The 22,831-nt window shown below is 34.7% G+C and overlaps 2 protein-coding genes across 3 annotated transcripts; one reads left to right on the forward strand and one right to left on the reverse strand.

Moving 5' to 3' along the window:
- Positions 1–171: 171 nt before the first annotated feature.
- LOC128236122 (coiled-coil domain-containing protein 34-like) lies at positions 172–22,450 on the reverse strand. Of its 2 annotated transcripts, none has more exons than XM_052950985.1 (6): positions 22,350–22,450; positions 16,174–16,347; positions 14,657–14,815; positions 13,388–13,790; positions 12,368–12,509; positions 172–1,877 (listed from the first exon to the last, which is right to left on the reverse strand). In XM_052950985.1, exons 1-6 carry the CDS (start codon positions 22,364–22,366, stop codon positions 1,723–1,725), a joined length of 1,050 nt encoding a protein of 349 aa, XP_052806945.1. In that variant the 5' UTR covers positions 22,367–22,450; the 3' UTR covers positions 172–1,722. The 2 variants fall into 2 exon arrangements, with proteins under 2 accessions (XP_052806945.1, XP_052806955.1); XM_052950995.1 differs by lacking the exon at positions 22,350–22,450 and adding an exon at positions 18,499–18,551.
- On the forward strand, positions 4,072–11,587 carry LOC128236112 (neurofilament light polypeptide-like). Its single transcript, XM_052950973.1, has 14 exons — positions 4,072–4,225; positions 5,359–5,523; positions 5,789–5,933; positions 6,243–6,364; positions 6,786–6,986; positions 7,208–7,309; positions 7,653–7,818; positions 7,961–8,244; positions 8,565–8,737; positions 8,885–9,144; positions 9,321–9,487; positions 9,986–10,186; positions 10,497–10,592; positions 10,832–11,587. The coding sequence occupies exons 2-14, from the start codon at positions 5,365–5,367 to the stop codon at positions 11,069–11,071; spliced, it is 2,316 nt and encodes a 771-aa protein (XP_052806933.1). The 5' UTR covers positions 4,072–4,225; positions 5,359–5,364; the 3' UTR covers positions 11,072–11,587.
- Positions 22,451–22,831: the final 381 nt, after the last annotated feature.

A 22,831-nucleotide genomic window follows, 5' to 3' on the forward strand; every position in this document is an offset into this window, starting at 1 on the left:
TTCAGTAGAATTGGTCTAAAATTGTGGCCTCTAGGGAGTAACAAATTATTGACGAAAAATGGCCGACCGCAATAGCTCACCCCAGAAATGGTAATACTCTGATAGTTATATTAAGATAATCGAACTTTAACAACAGTGTTTAAGATATTCTTTGTGTAGAAATAGGAAGAGTTCCACTTTTTATGTTTTATTCTCTTAGTATCTTATCACAGACAAATAAATAAAATACAATCACAAGTACTTTGAAATAGCTACCAAGACGACCATCTCCATAGATACACAAACAAATGCATAACGTGAGATTTCTTAAAATGTTGTAAATAATAATACTACAATGCTACTACGCTGACATACACTAAAACGTCCATGTAAAATAATAGATCTAGAACTAGCAAAATTTCAAAAATAAAATTTGCTTTTACAAAAGTTATACAGTCATGCAAAACTAAAAATAAACATTTGCATACAGAAAAAGTCAAGAAACTAATGTTAGTTTTACATTATAAATCCTCAAACACTTTATCAGTATATAGTTGGAAAACTATTCATGAAAATTCTGGGTTCTAGGTTTAGACAAAATAGCATGATTATTATAATCATTACAAAACTCAATTTCAATTTTCATAATGTCCTAGATTTTAACCTTTTTTAGTGTTCATGATGATGTCTCCGCCATTGGGATCACTGTATGGATTCTTTTTTAATCATTGAGAAATCTGTGGACCAAAAGCACCAGCCAAATTTCCATTTGGTCATTAATTAACATTTAACATCTACATACCAATCAATAGCAACTTTACTGAGCAAGATTTTTAAATAAATAATACCTTCACAATTATATTTTTTTTCTTAAAAATCCCAAAAATAAAGATGCAGACACTTTAAAAATTAATGTTTAATGGCTAAAAGCCATACTTACGCTTTAAAAAAAATGATTATTTCTTTGCAGTAAACATCAATTTTTGAACAATAATATGAAAACCTGCAATCTGATCTTTTGTCTGAGCAATTTTGTATCACTTGTTTTCAGACATTAAGGTAAAAATTGGCTCATGCCAAGACGAACAATAAAAAAAGTTGTCAAAACTTCTTCTGTGAAAGTGCAGATTTAATAAAGACACAAAACATAATGCAAACAGAAATTACAATACAATGCTACAAATTACATGTATCAATGCCTTGATAGAATTACATCGTCTTTTTTAAAAAGCATGTTTACTGAGCAAGTATTTAAAAAAACATGTTACACTAAAGTCTGTAATAAATTACAAAATCTTTTGAAAGCATGTTTACTTACATTGTAAATGCAATAAGCTTATCGAAACAATTAATAACAAAAATCTATATTTGCAATAAACTTGGCAACAACTGGAATCTACCTGTATTTATGTAACTAAGTAAGATTTTTTTTTTAAATGGTATGATTTTAACAACCATCGTTCAAGCATGAAATGTCATCAATTTCATCAGTGCTAATGAACAAGTTGCCATTCAATTTTTGCTTTTTTTTTATTGAATCAATCATCAATTTTACTAAAAATAAGGAACTAGAAATCTACTTAATTACTATCCAATTAAATCTGTCTTCATATTATTTCAGATTAGTTAATTAATATGTATTTATGAGAACAAGTTCAGAAACAAAACTTGAATAAAATTCCACAATTTCATATCTATAAGCTTTCAAAAATATTTTATTCATATTGTAATAAATGCCAATCTTCATCGATATTTTTCTGGATTCCAGGCATATTTAGGTTTCGGTTTTCCTCGTCGCTTGGCCCTCTTTTCGGACGCGGGACGGGGAATGTGTATTGGTTGCCATGGCATCGGATTGTAGAACGAGGGTACAGGGTACGCACATGTGTCATGGTAGCCTGAAATTATAAAGGGATTGTTATAGTGTATATATTCATGATATTATAACAACGAATAGCAACCTTTAACATATATTTTTATTGCTATAAACAAAAAATGATATTTCAAACAGAGAAAATATTTTTGTAATATTATCTTCAGTTTGGTATTTTAGCCCACTTTTACTTCCATTCTAAACATCGACGCTGTGACTCAGGGCTGGAACACAATTTCAACGAAATCTGATTTCCAAATTGATATAACGTTTGTTAACAATTTGGCGAGCTTTTCTAAAAGACTACAATTAACTGTTATTTTCTATCCTTTCTAAAGGTAATAATAATAGAATAAAAATCTTTTATTTACATGTACAATCACAATAAATTTCACCTCGTGAACACCAAAAGTTAATATTTCAATCCTGGCTATGCATTTCATGAAATATAACCTTTGATGCTCAATCAGTAAAATATTATAAGTATCTATCATGTGTTTCCGGTACGAATAGAAAAATCCGACCCGAGGGCACATGCGTAAGCCGGTAACGAGCTTTTTTCGATCCGGACCGGAAAAACATGATTGATATTTTTTCTTGCATACCTAAAATTATGAATTTGTGGAAAAATTGACTTAGAAAATGTACTTTAGTACATTTCACCAAAAAGCGTGTGCGACATTGTGTACTGACATTATAAAGTGCAGTAATTTTTAATCACTATATAATCAACTATTTCCTTTAAAAATCACGCTTTTACGATTAATTATTTTCAATTTTAATTAAAAGTATTGTATTCTTATATTTTTGATTGCGCTTAATTGCATAATATACTTTTCATAAACCATACAATAGAAGAAATAAGAAGTGGCGCGCTGTTGCGCATGAATCATCTTACATGGGGGGTATAAGAGTTTTTCCAGCACGTCCGGTATGCAAGAAATTCTGATCTTACACCGAAACAAACAATTATCCTCTTTTTCGACACTAAATTAGGTTATCAACAATAGATAACATGTTTAAAATACAAACTAATTTAAATTATTGCTATCACAGTCTTTTTTGCAAAAATCTTTCTTCAATAAAATCCCTCTTCTAAAATATTAAGTATGTATTCATAAAAAGGCTATGGTTTCATTTAAATTTGATGTGCTATATTTTCCATTGTATAAGCTATGGGAAGCTAATCTTCAAAATCTGAATTTCTTATGAAGTACCATTGAAAGCAAGCCGCTGTCCGCCCTCAATTCCTTAATTCATTTCTCACACTAAAAATGTGACTCAGCTTTATTGACAAAATTTATGAGAGAAAACACATGCATGTACTTCTTCTTTTGGAAAAAAACATTCAGAACTGTAACTCATAATTCAAAACAACCATAAAACATTGTGCACAAAAAAGGGTAAGACATGAGAACGCAATAAGTTAAATGTGATAAATGTAACTTTTATTTCACAAAGATTATTTTGATTGATAGATTTCAAAAAGTCTCTGATTTGTGGCCACTATGAAAAAAACTGTTTGTTCGGGGTTTACCCTGTACCCACAATTTTGTAAGAGGGTAGATAAATCAATAAGGATTTTTTTATCAATCTTTATGCCTGTTGTCTGCTTTTTTTGCTATTTATTACCATATGACTGTAGAAAATAACTGGAAAATATTGACACTGCAGGTGGCCATTTTTTTAATTGGGCCAATTTTACTGAGTCGGTCGAGTAACCACAAACAAACGTCTTTTTAAGCATAGCCTCAGAGCACTTTTTATTTCATTCCCATGACTTTTTTTCTCAAAAAAAAATCATAACGTTTGAAATATATTTTGGATAAATACATTAAATGAGTTCTCAAATACATTAACTTTATTTCTAAACATTTTGCTAAAAGTTAAACACTTCAACCTTAAAGAATTTAACATTCAGCACTTTAAATCTAAATCAAATTAACTTCTTCGCACAAAACTGGCATTTTTATACTTCCAACACATCTGCCGAGCTGCACAGCAATTTCATTTAAATCATAATTGCACTAAAATTTAGATCCAAATTTCATTATCATGGCTTGTGAATGAAAAACCCGTTTTTCCGATATAACACTTTGTAATCTGACACGTCCTTTCAAAATGACAGTGTAAACTTAATGATTAAGATAAATATTTGATCCACAATATCCACCAAGCTAGAGTCATGCTTCATTTCTCTCTATTTCAATTGCCTACTGAATAATGGCCGACCGTAACCAATATAAATAACTCCCTAGCAACTGGGAAAGTCAACTGTCAATATCTGCTTCTGTAAGAGATCGAGCTTTCTGATCGTTGACAGTGGTTATTGTTTTAAATATCAATTATTTAAAGGAAACTTGATCTTCAGAGGTATGTTCATTGTTTTATATTTGTCCTGAGTGACATATTTATATCTGTTAAAGAGATTAACTGGTTTAACTTTAAAGAGATTAACCAGATTAGGAGATTAAATTACTGAACTTGTCACAGAATGTGACTAATTGCAATTAATTATAACTTAAAACAATGAGTTATTGCAACTAAATACTATCAAGGTTTTAACTAGACTACAAGAAGTAATTTGATGGTTCAAATACCAATGCAAATTCACTAAATACATTTGAAAGAGAATGTGAAGGATTTCTACTGTCATGTTCCATCATGTTTTTCAGCTTCTGTTATGATTTGCAAATGCTGCTATAAAGCAATTAAAATCAATAGCTGAGTAACTTTATTAGGTGAAATTTTTAAATTGACAGAATTGCAGTGTTGTAATCTTAAAAAAAAATCTTCAAAAGCCAATGAATGCAATTCTTGTGTTTAAGAATTGACTTACATGTAATTAGGTTCTCATTTACTTTAAGGCGAATTGCATTCAGGGGTATGAAAAGCCATACACGCATGGGCCCTTGTATGTTGGCTGTCATGCAGAAACTATTGTTGAAACAAAAAGCATCGTTGTAACATGTATCTTTTAAAATGCAATGGAAACCAGAAAATTGAATGTTTTACTGTGAAGGAGGGGTTGGGGGTTATACAAAATGGAAGTCCTAAAATTGTTGATATATTATTTTATATTTATAATGTCTGCCAAAAGTTTTTCAGGAGGTTTAAAGGAAATTGTACCCTGAGGTCTCAAAATATCTTAACATATTAAAACAGTTTTATTGACATAATTGTTGTTGTATCTTATTTTATTTATCTAACTTAATACTTGCTTAAACATGATTTACAAAACAAGTTCTTTGATCACAATTAAACCTTTAAAATAATTTCAAACATCCCAATACTCTTTACTATAGAAGAACATTACACAATTTAAACATATACACAAATTGAGTGCAATAATTCTTCTTTAAGGACTAAAAAGTGTTCCAGAAATTGGGGCTATCATACAGTGATGATGATTGGTTCAGCTGAAACATTAACGAGAAGCCAAGTCCTTGAAAATCCAAAGAGAAACATTTAAATATTTTCAAAATGAATCCATTTATGTAAAACAGGTTGCCATGGAGAACAGCAAGTTATACCAGGCCCTTGTTGGGTGTGACGAGAGCGAAGCCTTAAAACAACTTGAAGATCCAGAGGAAGGGTTTGATGTTAGCGCCCGCAATGAACGAGGCGAGACTTTCCTTCATGTTGCTGTGCGAACTCTCAAATCCATACAGGTGGGTGGAAAATATTTTGTATTTATTTTATTTTATTTTAAAATAAATTGTGTAATCTTAAATATGAAAAAAAATCTCGGATAATGAACAGGGCACAAATTTGGAAAACAGCCCCATCTGGCTTGTTGACCTCAATGCCGAATTACAAACACTGCCAACCTCCATCCATGTTGAGGGGAGATGCATACCGATCAGTCAAGGTATGGTGAGATGATTGATATATTGAGTTTCAATTTGTCAAATTAGTCTTATGTTCAAATACTAGGTTATAAAGGCTCTGATGGACAAGGTCGATATCACAACTAAAGATGAAGATGGAAACACTGCTGTAGAAAACATGTTTGATGATGAAGATTTTCCAGAAGAAGGGGAGAGTGTTTTTAAAGAGGCCGTTAAACAGAAGATCAAGGGTATGAATGTTATTACTGAGTTTGTTGTGCAAAGAAATGTTCACAGAAGATAAACTACCAAAAATTTGCTACATGGAAGATCTTGTTTTAATTGAATGATTTCTTGGATTGATTTTTCTTAATTCTAAATATAAAGAACAGAAATGTAACCCATAAAAATGGTGAATTTCACTTTTCTGTTTTCAGAGCACTCAATTATAAAGGGTGATTTTTTTGCAATAATCAATTTGCAAGTGTCATCCTTTTTTGGTCCCTCTAATAATATGCACATAATTTTACTATAATAAACCTTTGAAAACCTTCATGCAGGTTTAAAGAAGAAAGAGCGAGAAGAGATGCTGCTGCGAGGCTGGCTTGATCTCTGGTTAGACGACGATGATGACGATGATGACGAAAAGAAAGAATTCAACTCAACAGTCAAACAAACAGTGGTAAGTGTTATAACTGATACCTGACTTGATACTTTAGCATCTATACAGTATGATCAAATTTTGTGTCATCACACACAGTTCGAATATTTTATATTCATAATTAGTCTTTAGATTTCCTTAATGTAATTCCTTACATCATAGGTTACCTATAAATTTCAATATGTCATACTGGCAATAAAAGCTTCTTTTTGAATCAGTTTTCAAGTCTGCAGTACAATTGTAAGTTAAACCTTTGGCTAAGGAGTGAAGTTTCAGGAACACTTCTACAAATGGAATTAAACTGTGAACTTCAGAAGAATTGATGTAGCTGAAAGACTAGGTCCTTTGGGAGCATAATTAACAGTCCCAAATGAATTGAAGTTTCACTATTTCCCCATAGATATGGTATATAATAATCAACAATTCTAATTCTACTCTGTAGGGTCAGGTTGAAGACCTTCACAAGGCTGTCAGGGAGAGCCAATGGGATCGAGTCAAGGAACTCATGGAGGATGGAAAGCTTGTGTGCGCTGCTGACAGGACTGGGTTACCTCCCTTGCACGAGGCAGTCATTCTTGGCCTCGGTGATATTGTGGAAAACATAGCTAAAACCTTTGCTGAGTCTTTGAAAGCTACTGACTCTGTATGTATAAACATTGGGAACTGAGTTTGAAGCATTTTTCTCGCCATAAACCTTGATGTTGGTCTATTTTTTAAGAAACAAAATTTAAAAAACTGATCACATTAATTAATTACAGGATATTTTGTCAAAAATATAAAAAATCCTGCTCAATATTGAAATTCTGTCTTCCACAGTAACCTACTTTCCCAGCGCTCAGATGTCTCAACTATTTTTTATTCCAGATGGGACGTACTGCCCTACATTACGCAGCAGGCAGGAGAGACGGAGGTCACCTGTATGAAGTTCTTGTTAATGCTGGGGCTGAAGATGATGCTCAAGACATTGTGAGTTTTAACGAGACAAAGTTGTGTCCACTTACATTTTATTGAGAAATATCTGTCTATATCCAATTTGTACTTTTTCATATCTTCAGAAATGTTAATCTTTCTGATTCGTAAACTAATTATATTTCTTCAAATATTTATGCCAAATCTTCTACATGTACTATTTTTAAACATTATATTAATATGTTCACAGTAGTTTTTAACCTCAAATGAACAGTGAACAAGAGCACCAATCTCGGTTCACTTTTAAAAAAGGGAGTCAGGTTTTCAGCAAGTGATTATATTTTTAATTATTTTACTGAAAAGAGTTTATTGTTAACCTTCTGTTAATGTCTTTCTTCAGAACCAAAAGACGCCCAAAGAAATCAATGAGAACCCTGACCTTCTTCCAGGGGAGAAAACTGCTGAAAAACTGCAGAAGAAACTGGCTAAACCAGTTCTAACATGTCAAAGGAAGAAACAAGCACAGACTCAGGAAGAAGATGCCACGCAAACAGCTGAGGGTGATGGTAAGCTTATAACTTTAGCAAAAAACAAAACAATGCAGCATTGAAAGAATGAATGTCAATAATCAGCAAATTTTGCTTGTTGTGTTTGCTCAAAGATGTAATTTAAAGAATGGAATTACAACCGAAATTACATTGCTTTCAGATGAGAAGCCAAGTACACCCCCAAAGTCTGCAACCCCGCCACCCGCCAAGAAACCCCAGATGCCACCTGTTGACCCAAACAAGCCTGTCCAGATGTACATCTCTCCAGATGTTCGCCAAAATCCCCCACCCACCACTGTCGATGGCAAATATGTCTCTGAACACCTCGGCCATGCCCTGACTATCGCCCTGGCTCAGATTGCTGAACAACGCCCATGGGATCCTATCGAATACCTGGCTCACTTTCTGTACAAATACCAGGAAAATGCCAACCATAACAAGAGGGTATGTCTTTCGCATGTTCTACATTGCCTTGATGAGGATATTTCAAAACTGTATTTTCAACCCAAAACTGTCATCTTATCTCTATAAGAGAGCACCAATCCTTCTATACACATAACTTTTCATTAAATACAAAATGTACACTGTAAAATATCACCATAATAGGCCAACAATTGTGACCATCAAGTTTATAATGCATTTTGAACATAAATGACCTTAATTTTCTGAAGCAAGGGGCAAAGTAGTCTGATGGCAATAACAATGTCCATCATCATGTATATCAACGCACAATCGTTTTATAAATCAATATTATCAATTTCCAGCAAAAGGCGATCCTCTCCCAGATCCGTGAAGAAGAGGAGGCTAAGAAACAGGAAAGAGAATCACGCGATAAACGGAGGGCAGAGTTACATCGCCTCCAGGAGGAGGAACGGAGGCAGCGTGAAGCCGCCGAGGAAGAAAGACGGAGGAAGGAGCAGGAGGAACTACAGAGGAAGTAAGTCACAATGCTGACCAAATAGATCAATAAAGCGATTGATAATTACATAAATGCAAGCAGCAACCAATCACATATCTTGATTATGGCATAATGGCATGCAGCAACCAATATCTCATCAACCAAACTGTTATTTCAATTCTCCAGGGCAAAAGAGGCAGCCTTGAGCCAACAGCCTGGCCTGGAAACAGTGATGGAGGACAAAGAAGAAGACGAGACGCCCAAGGAACGATCCCACAAAGATGAACATGGACAGACAGAGCTCCACAAACTGGCAAGCCAGCAGGCGGCAGACCTTACAACGCTTCTGAGCATGGGTTACAGTCCAGGTGAAAGGGACGAGAATAATAAGACTGCAAGAGATATTGCGGAGGAGAGTGGAGTTAAGGAGAATGTAGAAGCAATTGGTAAGAAGGTTTTCCTCATATGATGCTGGAATAGATTTGATAAGGTTGAGAGGTAGAATGTACTAGTTGCAGGCTGTGTTTCCAAGTGCTCTATATATTAAGATTCAACTACTCAATCAAATGTAAGAAAATATCCAAATAACCCATTGGCTGCAAACTATTCCTTTTTCTTCCAGACAAATATGTCCAGAAACTTGTGGAAATGGAAGAATTGGACACTCTTCAAGACCTTCTCCTTGCTGGCTATGACAAGTTTGACGTCGTCCTTGATCGCCTCAAAGAACAGACAAATACACTGCCAGAAGATACACAAACATTCCTTAAAGAACTACCTGAATTACAGGTAAGATAAGATATAAGTTTCAACTTAAGGTGGCAAGACTGAAATCATACAATGTTTAACATAAGCTCTGCATAGCTGATTGGATTAATACATGTATATTGTCACCTTAATTCAATGACTACATATCTGCTTCTTACATTGCAGTTATCAAGTTATTGCACTAGGGTGACGATTATAAAAAAGGGGCATTTTTAGACATGGCCTTAAGTACAACAATTATTTTCAGTCATAAAATTCATTTCATGAGTGAATTAAGGAACCATATTGGTTTTGGTCTTAGTGTTAATTCTAATATGAAAACAAAATTGATTTTAATTCTGACCCAAGTCTTAATGCAGTTTGATCTGTTTACAGTGGTTATCTTTCAATACAATAAGTGAGACTAGGATAATGAAACACTCAGCAAAATCATAGAAATAAATCCGTTCAAATGATACACATGAAATTATAACAAATCCATAACAAATGTGTATATTTCAAGATAATTCATTCATTTAGGAACGAATCTCAGCTGTGTTTAAAGCTGTGCAGACAGAAGGACTTCGAGACTTAAACCAGGCTCTAGAGCGCAAGAAACTCGCAGGTGCCAAAGATGTCCAAGGGAGATCACCCCTCCATTTAGCAGTGCTTGTTGGCCACAAGGAAGCCGTAGAACACCTGGCATCAAACTTTCCTGTGACATTGAAGTGTAAAGATAACGTAAGTACTACCAATTATAGAGACTATTGAGGAAAAACGTAATGCCACTGTGTTCTTAACAATTCAATCTCACTTTAAACATCTTCAGGTTAGCAGTCATTCTCTGGATAACTTACCACAGTAAATGGTTTGGTTCAGTAAAATAGATAACAACTGTACTTTTTATGAAACATTGTCAAGACTTCTAAGGTATTCATCTGCTTACATTCTATATCATCAATGCAAATTTAAATATTGGCTTTTTCACAGCTATTGAAGGGTAATCTAAATTAAGAAAATCTTAACTAACAGTTCTAATGTCATTTTGCAGCTGGAGAGGACCCCCCTACATTACGCTACAGCTGTCTCACAAGAGATGGCAGAACTTCTGCAGAAACATGGTGCTGATGCACTGGCACAAGATGCTGTGAGTTTCTTACTAGCTATCATTTAATGCAATGTTAGCTTTAATTTTCTGTGTTTTTTTCATGAACAATTATTGTATGATTTCAATTTAAAACCCCCAAAACTTATGTCGAATGTCAAAACCACTACACTGTCTTTAATATTAAATGAAAAAATATGACATAGATATTGGTTGTGTAAAAGCCCATTATAAAGGAGCTGACCAGAAAACAAATTTCAAATTCAACTTTTCAATTCCAGAAAAAACACACACCCGCATTCTACAGGGATAATCCAGAGGATGTGCAAGCTCTGAAAGGTTCCCTGCCCTCTCTTTACACTGGTACCCAGCAGGAAACTGGCCAACAGGAAATGGGCGAAGAAGCACTAGGAGGAACCAGCCAACAGGAAGTAGATCAAGATTCTCAGCCGGGAAATGGACAGGAACAGGAAGAGGGCCAAGAAACACAACAGGAAGCAGGGCAGCAGCAAATGGAATAGTTGAAGCAGAATTTTTCCACAACTCCAGTTATAGGGAAAAGAACAGCACTTATTAATACCTAAAGACTTCCAAATATTAAAACTACTGAATCAAATTTATTTTTTCAATGGGTTTTTGTCTTTTATGTGTGAATTAGCGATATGCTTGTAATAATATTGCTTTATCTTCATTTCCAATTTGTAGATCTATGGGTTTCATGTTTATGTATAATATAATCCTACATGTTTGTATGTATTAATTATGTGATGTTTAAAAGCAAAAATCTTTTATTATTAACAAGAGACATTTGCAAGATAAAATGTAAATATATTGGCAATACTTTATTTTTAAATATTATACATTTATACATAGTATTTGTACTCTGCATTTAGAACTATGTGTGTGTTTTTTACAAAAATGATTTTAGAGTTATCATAATATGACATTTTTTCTCTACGCAATATACTGTTTAGATACTGCATTTTACTATTTTAACAGGTTATAGATCTATTTTATTTTGATCAATAAAACCAACTTTTAAAATATCCAATGTTTTGTGATCATTGTCAACTTGCTAGGTTCTTATCCAAGTACTAAGGGAGTAAACCAGCTCTTCACTTATTAAAGCATTATCTTCCCAAATCATTTTATAACATTATTTCAACAAACAAATTAAATGATTTTGATAGTCTGCAACCCAATTTTGGCTTTCAGCATCAATTTTCTCTAAGATGACCTATTGACCACTCATATACTGACCATGATTTACGTGCATACCAAATTTTGGGACCAAAATAAGTCGTTGAAAATAAGTTGACTAAAAATAAAAGTGTGACAACACCGCAGACGCCAATGCTGCCCGAATATTCAGGTTTTCATACGGCATACTGGTAAGCCATAGGATGATTGAAATTTAACCTACAAATGAAGACAGAGACCTTGCTTTTGAATAGAGTGGATCAAACCAAGACATTCTTAATTTCTTTCCAAAGGAATTCTAGTCTACTGGCACAGTTTCATGAACACTGTCTTTTAGTTAAAATATTTTATAATATTATTCTATAGAATATATAATTGAAAGTAAAATGTCATGTAGTAGTTATTAGCAGACCAACAAACTGGCATACATTTGTAAGAGCACTGCCTAGTTTGTTAGGTTTAACTCAATAATTATCTATTATGACAAATTTATGACCCTTGCTACGCATATGGTCAAGTGTACAAATTTCCATACATGTATTGATATTTTCATAATTCGCCACCGATGACACCAAGGCTTCAAGAACCTCACAAGCGGAAAACCATCATTCACTCACCTGTCAATTTGCCATCAGTGTATCCAAAACTATTGGGCAGTGGCTTTGACTTTGCGTCCGCTCTTTTACACCATTCCTCAAACTTTTGCTGGGCTGCTATCCTCTGATCTTTCCTTAACTTCTCTTCTTCTTGTTCTTTCAACTAAAAGTTATAATAAATACACAAGTTAAATTACATTAAGACAAGGGGTTAATGTAGAAACTAATGCTACAGCAGGATATATGTTTATGGAGGAAAAAAAAATGTTCTGAACCATATCCACAGTGGTCCGTCCTAGTTGTTCACCCTTGATGATTTTTAAACATTTTTCAACACGTATATGTAGGTAAAAATTACTCTGTCTAATAACATAGCCCTTATTTTCTTTTTGTTTTTCCGTTTAGCTTAGATCCTTGTGCATTTTAACAAGTTATAGAACTTTGATTTTTTGGCTGCTGCTTTCAAGGATTTTATTGCCACAAAAAATAACTCAGCCTCTTACACAATTTCTTAGCCAGGGACTCCCATTTTGTCTCCCACACTGTAACTGTGCACCCTTTGACACTAAAGATAAGCTTCAATTAATTAAATCCCTGTATTATTTCCACAGACCCCTTATTTGTCAGTCATGAGGGCCAATGGACCATAGCTGAAAATTACTTGGAAAACCCTTGCTGTGATTCTGTTAGAGGTAAACCCGTGTCATTATCGGAAAACCTTGTTCTTATTACGAAAACCTTGTTCTTATTACGAAAACCTTGTTCTCAATTGGAAAACCTTGTTGTGCGTACGAAAACTTGTTGTTTGTGGGAAAACCCTCATGGTTGTTAAAATAAATTGTTGTTAGAGTGAAAACCTTAATATCAGATAAAAAAACTTGTTTGTAAGAAAATCTTGTAGTAAGTGTGAAAACCTTGTTATTTGTAGTAAAACATTGTTGCTAGTGGGAAAATTCGTTGTTGGTGGGAGACCTTGTACTTTGTTGGAAAGCCTTGTTGTTTTGTCTTGGAAATTTTGCATCGTAAAATCAATCATACTACCTTCTCCTCCTTCTTTTTCCTCCTCTCTTCCAACCGCTTTTCTTCTTTCCAGTCGTTAAACTTCCTCTCTGCTTTTACCCGCTCCAATTTCTTCTGTTCCTCTAGTATCATCTTCTCTGTTTTCGTTCGCTGTTTCTCAACACGTGTCTTTAATTTCTCCTCAAAGTTCTTCTTGTCCACCCATTCTTGTCTCACCTTCTCCGCATGCTCCAGTTTCTTTTGTTTCACCATTGCTTCCTCTCGTTTTTTCTGCTTTTCCTCCCGAACTTTCTGTCTCTCCTCTCGGAGTTTTTGCCGATCTTCCTTGACTTTCTGTATAAGCCATTGCTCCCAAGGGGAAAGGCCAGGCTCTGGTGATTCTGTCTCAGTAGTATCATCTGTGTATGAGGATTCAACATACTTTCTGTAATAGAGGAAAAAAGATATAAAATTCAGTATTGACATTCCAGGGATTTCTCTATGTTGCCTAATTATATGTGTATAAAGACTTTTCTGAAAAATTGAAACAAAGTGTAAGGGGGTTTCAATCGTCGGAGAGTTCCCATTGGGTCATTTATTTCACATATTATCGTCAGAGAGTTTCCATTGGGTCATTTATTTCACATATTATCGTCAGAGAGTTTCCATTGGGTCATTTATTTCACATATTATCATCAGAGAGTTCCCATTGGGTCATTTATTTCACATGCGGATGTATTGGCAGTAAAATCCGGAATAAAAACAAATGGAGGGTGGGGTAAGCTGGGGCGGCAATTTTACATATGATCGTCGGAGAGTTCCCATTGGGTCATTTATTTTACATATTATCGTCGGAGAGTTCCCATTGGGTCATTTATTTCACATATTATCGTCGGAGAGTTTCCATTGGGTCATTTATTTCACATATTATCGTCGGAGAGTTTCCATTGGGTCATTTATTTCACGTATTATCGTCGGAGAGTTTCCATTGGGTCATTTATTTTACGTATTATCGTTGGAGACTTCCCATTGGGTCATTTATTTTACATATTATCGTTGGAGAGTACCCATTGGGTCATTTATTTTACATATTATCGTCGGAGAGTTCCCATTGGGTCATTTATTTTGCATAATAGTTATCAACAAGCATGATACTAAAATGACATGATGGACTGAGCATGTATCAAAATTCAACAAAGATTAATAGAGCTGTACAAGGACTAACATATATGTGGGTCAGATTCCTTTAAGCAACAAGCAAATACCTTAAAAATTATTTTAAAATAACATGGGATCAGCATGTGAGCAAACCTTATGATCTTTTTCTTCCCGACTTTTTTCTGTGTGGTGAAGGTGTTATTATGGATCTCCTTTTGGTTTTTCATGGCCGGTTGCCTGTTTTCCTTGCCAGACTGATGACCCCTCCTCGGCAGTTCACGTATCTCATTGGGAAAACCTTCGTCATCTTCACTGTAATTGATTATTTCCATAAATAATGGGGTTTACAAATGCAATAAAGTACCAGGCAACATGTTGATATAATGGTGGGTTCTGATGAATCTGCTAACAATATTTATCAAAATACCAGTAGAGACAACTTACAGCAAGGCTTCCATAAAAGAAAGTTTGTAACTGTATTAATTACCCCTTAAAACTTGGAAAAACGTCAAAATTGGGTCCTTGGATACATACATATGTAAACTTCCATAATTTTGGAGAAAACTTCACAAGTGAAGGTTTAGAATTTCAAAATAACAATAACTGATGTCAGTTTTACTTCACCATATTTACAATAGGTTAAAAGAATTATTTGAATATATTGTTGTTGGCAATTTATTGTTGCAAGTTATTTAATTCTTAACATAAACAGTTGGACAAAGGTTCAAGCATTCATAGTCTTAGAGAGGTCTACATAAACTACCACAATTTATAGAAAAACTTCCAGGATTGACTAATTTCTTAATACTACTGGATGTGGCAGTTAAAGTTGCATTGAACATAAGTTGATAATACATGACAGAACATGACATGCAAATAATTGTATAAATATGCAGTGGTCGAAATTAACACAAGTGGCAAGTCCTGCACTAGTAAAATGTCTTCTGAATTGACATGTTTGTAATATAGCAGGGCTTGTACATCCAAAGGTCTAATTTTGATGATTGAATATATATATATATATATATATATATATAATTATATATATATATATATTCACATTAAATATGATGAAAAACGAAACTGCTTTTGAACCTTTGAACGCATCGGATTTAGTTGAAATGTCCTTCTTACCAAATAACATCCATATCAATGAACATGGTTTTAATCAATTAAGTTTCAAAGAATGTAACATAGCCATTTGAATGTAGGCCCAAAACCTTATCAGGAGCTCTGAATTCAGAGGGAGCTCTAACACCACAAGGGATTTATAGTGAAATTCTTGGGTTTACAAGCAATCGGGTGAAGGACATTCCCAAAGCCTTGAAACAGCATTTTGGGTATTTTTTATTAAGTTTGAATACTACTACTACTGTCAGTGCTCCAGCCAGGATTTGAAAAGGGCAGGGTGGAATTTTGAAAAGGGCAAGCTACAATAACATGAGTCGGGTAGGGGCGAACAGAGGTGGGTATGGACGGGGTCCACCCCTGTCACAAGGGGGGGTTGGGGGTCTTCCATAGAATTTGTTTCATACTCAATTTAAATCATTTTACATGATTTCCAGATTTTAACAAAATGTTTTTTTCTCCAAATTTAGAAGGGTCTGTTTGAATAATTATCAAAATTAAAAAAAATATTTTTGTCTGTGGTAGTATGATTTAAAATGTACCTGAGACTAATATAGCTGTCATGATCAAGTACTGATGTCAGTGAAGCGGTTGAACCCCTGGATTCTAGCGATCTTGACCTTGGTCCAACAATAGCCTCAGGGCGCATCCAACTGGGCTTCGTAACTGTAGCTGTGACAGGTCGCGGGCGCAGATTTGTTGCCCTCTCATGTGATCTGTCAAAACATGGAGTGAATTATTAAAACTTTTCTAACATAGAAGAAGAACCAAAGCTGAGCATCTTTAAAACAAGAGTTGATAATTTGCTTCAATTTCAGTGAAAGAACAAGTTAAGGATAGATCATAGGATGCCCTAATACATGGGCAGGGATCTATTTTTTACAATACTGTGACTCCGAACAATAACTACCTTACGATCAATTGCCAACCTTAACACATTAAATCAGCCCAATTGGGGTTTAGCACACATGATTCGGTTGCTGAAGACCTGCAGAAAGTTGTGAATTGATATACATGTATTGAGGCCACATATTCAATGGATCATTTATTGACTAAAATACACACCAGGGGGTGTATACAGTGCTATGCTGTAGCAGATGCTGATTTCTGTTAAGTCGTTTCTTTGCTCTCAACTCTGCCTACCAATTGGTTGATGGTTTTTTGTGTAAAACATACTCAGTATTGATATTTAAGACTCTAAACACGACTGCTGAAATTAAGCAGAATTTCCAGATCTGCTGCAAGGAGAAAAATGGTTCTTTTTTAGTGCGCACTGGGTTCTCAAAAAGGCACAAATACAAGTATTGCAAATTGTTAGGAGCAGCACGCACACTCACTGCTACCTTACAGATAACTTAAACAATGCATGATTTGTTTGAATATTCTTGTTCCAATCTCGTTTTCAAAGTCATCAACATTGAACTTGTCTTAGTAATGCAATTGAAAAAAAATAATAGAAGGCCACAGTTGCACAGCTGAAAATACAACAACAATCAGTATTATTGTGTGACAATGATGAAGGTGCTTGCGCTTAATTTAAAACCGGTTACTAAAGGCGAAATGTCTCTAAAAACTTTTCGCTAATTATTTGCCTTAGCAGTAGTTTAAGTCAATCCCATACTGATATTGACTTCACAAGTCGCCAAAATACGGCCATTTCCGATGTGCAATTATGATGTTGATTGCCAGGGATAAACGAGTAAATACAATTATCAGTAACGGCATTTTTATTACAAACGTTTTGATTGGTTCTTGATTTGCAACAAGGTACAATCAAAATCGTCAGCACTCAATATTCTTCGTCTCCAGTCAAAATGGCGGGAGTTGGTGGAATTATCGGAAGACCAGAAACCGGAAAGCACCTTAATGGTGGCGGTGTTTAAATATTTTTTGCGACACGCAGTGTGTTTATTTTAACTAAACGACATGTCCGTTTAGTGTTTATGTGAATGAAATCAGGAAACCATTAAAACCACTTTTTTACTCTTTTTGTATACTGCATATATTTTTTCGGACAGGCAAAAACTTCCAAAGTGCCCGTCAACCGGAATTTTTATAATTTCGGAAAGACTGATACAATGTATCAGATTTAATTGATGATGCATGTCATTTGTGCCAATCTGACAGAGAACCTTCATACCTGATATATGTCCCAATGACAATATTATTATCTGTAATTTTCACAACAGTGCTTTATCTCAGCTATTGAACTATTATTATTAAGGACTTTCCAATCAATATTTTAAACAGAATTTAAAAAAAAAATGCCAAACAGCAAACCAAAACACTTTGTGGCATGTCTGATATTATTAGTAATAAAACACTATTGTCTCCTGCATGTGCAATGTCAGGGGCTGACCACACCTGTTTTTGGTACTTGGTACACGGTCTTTTTACGTTTTTTCAGTACTCAGGACTCCAGACAATCAGGACTCCAGACAATGTACACAGAAATTCAAAATAATATGGATTAGTCCATTCAAAGTTTGGAATTGTTCCGTACACAGTTTCCAGCTTTATAACCATGGAGGTTTTGGCTCGCAAGGTGTTAGTTGGTGCAGGATCACTCACTCACTAGACTCCGTCAATGCCCGAAATGCCAATAATGCGGTGGTTTTATATTCACGCCAAATATAGTGGGGAACGGGCCTTACCTAGTCATTCTAAAATGCCGTCCAGGCTTTTTTTTTTTTTGATGGGTAGCCTGGAACGTCATTCATAACAAAATTCGTAAACATGTAAAAACTTTGTATTAAATGAAATAGTCTTATTTCGTATTGTATGGCTTAAGACTACCAATAAATACCAAAATATGTATTATTCACCACAAGAATGTTGCAAATTCACAAACTATTTCTTCAAAATACCTTATTTTACATGCATTTCCGTGTTGATACTGCCATGTTGAGCTTTCTTATTACCCTAAAGAAAATGGTTACACACAACTAAGTTTTACTGTCCGTAGGTGTAGGTTATGAAATCGAGCAACATGTATTGTCGGGTACAAATTTCACGATTTATTTACAAAATATGTACATCAGAACAAAATAAACTTGGAGGAAAATATTAAGCCTTAACTAATAACAATGGCGACATGTCAAAATAAAAAAAGATATTTATAAAATACATGACTAGATTTTAGCAATTGGCCTACTTTTAAAATATGCTTTTAAGCTAAGGGTGTCAAGATAATTAACATTCTTAAGTAACTGGAAGAAACAATATCAAATTAATTGAATAAAAAGGAATGTACACAAAATACACATACATTAAACAAGTAAATAACTCAACGTAAACCATAATTTTCTGAAAAAAAGCTATGTCCTCAAAGATGTTATACTTACTTTTAATAGAAAATATACTGGCCCAAATTTATCAAAACATAAAAAGCTTATTTTTAATTAGCCAAAATACATACTTAAAGCCGAGTATGATAACAGAAACAAATTTGTAATGTGATTATCATAACTAAACCTGTATAATGCCTGAATACTTTTTAAGAAGTAATTATATGATGCATATTGCAGAAACACAGTTATAGTGAGCTAAGCTTAATTATGTTACATCGGACTTATGAACTTTCGAGACTTTGGAGCTTGAAGTCATGAAATTCAATGAACATTATACTCAGGCCTGAATTATTCAACCTCAATCATGGAAAACAACATTTCGACTCTTGTCCAGTCTTTTATTAAGTTTTGATACTTTTGACATGAATGCAAAACGGTTGAGTGTCTCCTTTCTGAATGTTTGAAATGCCTTATGCGAACGCCGGCCACAGTTTTCAGTAAGGCGTTCTTCTTTCAGAAGATTGACAAAGAATTTTATATCTTCCTCCCTTTTCGTCATTTTCCGTGCACCTGGGTGGTCCTCTGTGCGTTCGACAAGTTTGGCATAAATCTTCGATATTTCTTTGCCTAACCCCCCGGCCAGAGTGCCATGACGTGCTAGGGTGTCGCTGGTGGCTTTGGACCCCACAGATCGCATACTGTCTGGAAAGGTAAGTAATGTAATTTGATTAAAGCGAAAACAAATCAAGAAGGATACATTATTGACGGGTTCTTCCGCAACATTTTGAGCTTATTAATTTATGTCCGTTAAATTCGCCCATTAGATTAAGAAATCTACCAATAATAAGACTTGAATCAATTTGACATCCATTCGATGGTACATACCTTTGAACTCCCGGTTAAGGAACTCGTTTACCAGGTCAGCCTCAATGTTGCTGCGAAAATGCATTGTCAAGTTGTTCCGGATAGGTATGTGACCCATGCAAATGATACGGGATTTATTTTACTGATTCGTATCTTATATCGATATTTTTTTATTAAATTATTAAAAAATAGCTCAATGAGTGCATATAAATTTGCATTATTGTTACATGGAGCATTTCTTGTATTAATTTCTAATATATTTTAACCAACTTTAGCATTCTTACTTTCGTTAACATTATTGTCATTTAAACATGTTATAAATTGATAAACACACTTATTATTTTAACTAACATTATTCACAGGCCTAATATCAAGCTGGTTGTGAAGGCGAAGGCCACTGAGCACTATGAGGATGAACTCCTGTGGGTACTCGACGGATGCAAGGAAGGGGAGTTGATCGAGAAGACCTTAATATTTTGCAGGTAATAAAGAATCCTTTTCATTAGCAAAAATAAAACGTTTTAATCACCTCAACATAATCATTATCTATCATCAAAAGATGATGACATTACAATGGCAGTACATTTCAATGGCAGTACATTTCATACCTGATAAGCGCATTGATAAGCGAGTTCGCTTTAAAAATCACCAAATCTAACAAGCTTTCTCCGTATTTTTATGCCTCCCTTGCAAAGCAAACCCTCGCTCACTACATCGTTTCAATGGCTGTTACCGCAAATAGCATCCAATAGAACTGTCTTTACAAAGAGTGTAAATAATGATTATCAATAACAAGAATGTAGGTAATAAAATTACTGTTAAGTACATTATATATTCTTACTATAGTCAATCTAACAAAATTTTACAGTTACCTTATGCCGTCTTTTGTGTAGAAGTTCACATACAGCTGTCTTAGTACATGACGTTATGTACAGTATGTTTTCTTTTTATCTCAGGTCATACAAGAGTGTGTATAATGTATGGTCATTTCTGGTCGAGGGGCTACAGGACCGTGGGTGGGTGGATGGAGAGAGGAAGGTAGAGATGTACCATGCGTCAACAGATGACGATTCCAAGAAACGGATTCTTGGGGAATTCTCTAAACCCGATGGGCGTGTTCGAGTTGTTGTAAGCACGATTGCTTTCGGGATGGGAATTGCTATTCCTAACATTAGAATGGTCATTCACTGGGGAGCCCCGAAAAGCTTTCTCGCCTACTGGCAGGAAATCGGTAGGGCGGGAAGAGATGGCAAACCTGCTCTGGCAGTTGCCATTTTATACCCGCGGTCGCTCTGCCCGAGAGTATGTGACAATAACCTAAAAGAGATGTTCGTGTCAGAAGAGTGTATAAGAAGAGGGGTGCTTCTGAACCTACTAACGAAGGACATGGACGCAAACAAAGTCCCAAAGGCATCCAAATGTGAGAACAAGAAATGCATTAAATGCATATGTGCATGCTGTTTATGCTGCAGCAATTGTTTCTCCCGATGTACGTGTGAGGGTAAAGAAACGCAAACACTATTCAAAACCAATTGAAAAGGGCAATACACAGCTCAAATCAGTGCAGCCACAATCAACAAAGTGGAATATTCGGTCGATGTTTGAAAATACATTTCACACTTAATCGGAAAAGGATGGAACTTATGTCTTTTTTACGCAAGTGTATGTAAATAATGAATATCTTGATGTGACACAAGTGATTGATAACACAATTATACGATTACACTTATTAAAAAGTAATAAATGACGAAAAACATTTCCCTTTGTTCTTAAATTTGAATACAGTATTTTTATTACTGTCATTTTAACTTAACCATTTTATTGGTCTGTGTTATAACACAAGTACGCTTTAATTAAGTTGCTTTATATGAATACTGCTAAGGGAGGTAGACGCTCATAGCTAATAGCTAATAGTCATGTGTAGCCTTAATCAGGGAAAAGAAATTGCATTTGGATGTTCTCGGTTACATTCATTGACAAAAACAATGGTGTTTGGTAATTTTTGAAGGTGTTGAAAATGCATGTTGTTTTAACAATTAGGAACGTGATTATTTTATAATATATAGTGCAATTGATGTAAAAAGGATTACTTTTAACAGGTACAGTGTTCTTTTTTTGTTTAAATAGACTAAATTGGAATAATTTCAATAAATGTGCGATCAAATTCTGATCGGCATTTCGAACATGTTTACGAATTTTATTATGAATGACGTCCAGGCTACCCATCATTAAAAAAAAGAGCCTGGACGGCATTTTAGAATGACTAGGGCCTTACCTAGGGTACCTGGGGTGCAGGGGCTTTTGGCGGGGATTTACCTCAGTTGCCCCAAGGGAACCAGGGTTTTACCTGGGCTTGGCTGGACCAAAAGTTAAAGACCCCGCTATTCCCCGTACCTGGAGGGGCCGTGTTTACAAATTAACTAGTGCATCATGTGCCTTAATATTGAGTGAGCCTGCTGACTGTTGAGTTGGAAGTGCTGCTATTATTAGTAGTATTAGTTGACACGTTTCAAATTATGTTTACATGAAATAAATATGGACAGTATTAAATAAGAAATTTGTACCTGCTTCTTCTGTTCATTTTACTGAACACTAGTATTTAAACGAATAACATGCAAAAATTTCATTGACAAATCAAGTCACAACAAAGTAAAGAGCAGGCGCGAACAAAACAGGAAGTGGGTATGCTGGCTTTGGATTGGATAAAAATCGTCGATTAAAAGGAATGCTGAATACTCCTTCATAAACTCTTTCCTCGTTTGCAATATTTTTTAAAATCCATTGAAATTGTTTACTTGAATTTTGGGTATGAAAACTGTATTATATGATTCACTTCGTAAAAAGGAACACAGCTTCCTGTTGCCTAGTAACAGTAGGTTACACACCACCAATTATGACTTAATCAATATCCACACAGCGTTACATCCCTTGACTGGGTACGTTCTCAATGGAAATTGGTAAAACCGGAGGGATGTTTAAGTACAACCTCTTTACAATAAAATAAAATATGAATCTATGACGTTACACATATGACTAAAATCGTTAG

The sequence above is a fragment of the Mya arenaria genome, chromosome 1 (genome assembly GCF_026914265.1).
Source record: "Mya arenaria isolate MELC-2E11 chromosome 1, ASM2691426v1".
Lineage (NCBI taxonomy): Eukaryota > Metazoa > Mollusca > Bivalvia > Myida > Myidae > Mya > Mya arenaria.

Coding starts and splice junctions, on each gene's coding strand:
- LOC128236112 (XM_052950973.1), top strand. CDS start 5,365: ATGGAGAACAGCAAGTTATACCAGGCCCTTGTTGGGTGTGACGAGAGC. Junction 6,365..6,785: donor CAACAGTCAAACAAACAGTG/GTAAGTGTTATA, acceptor TCTACTCTGTAG/GGTCAGGTTGAAGACCTTCA. Junction 6,987..7,207: donor CTTTGAAAGCTACTGACTCT/GTATGTATAAAC, acceptor TTTTTATTCCAG/ATGGGACGTACTGCCCTACA.
- LOC128236122 (XM_052950985.1), bottom strand. Junction 12,510..13,387: donor GGAAAAAGAAGGAGGAGAAG/GTAGTATGATTG, acceptor TATAACTTTTAG/TTGAAAGAACAAGAAGAAGA. Junction 1,878..12,367: donor CACTGATGGCAAATTGACAG/GTGAGTGAATGA, acceptor TTATAATTTCAG/GCTACCATGACACATGTGCG.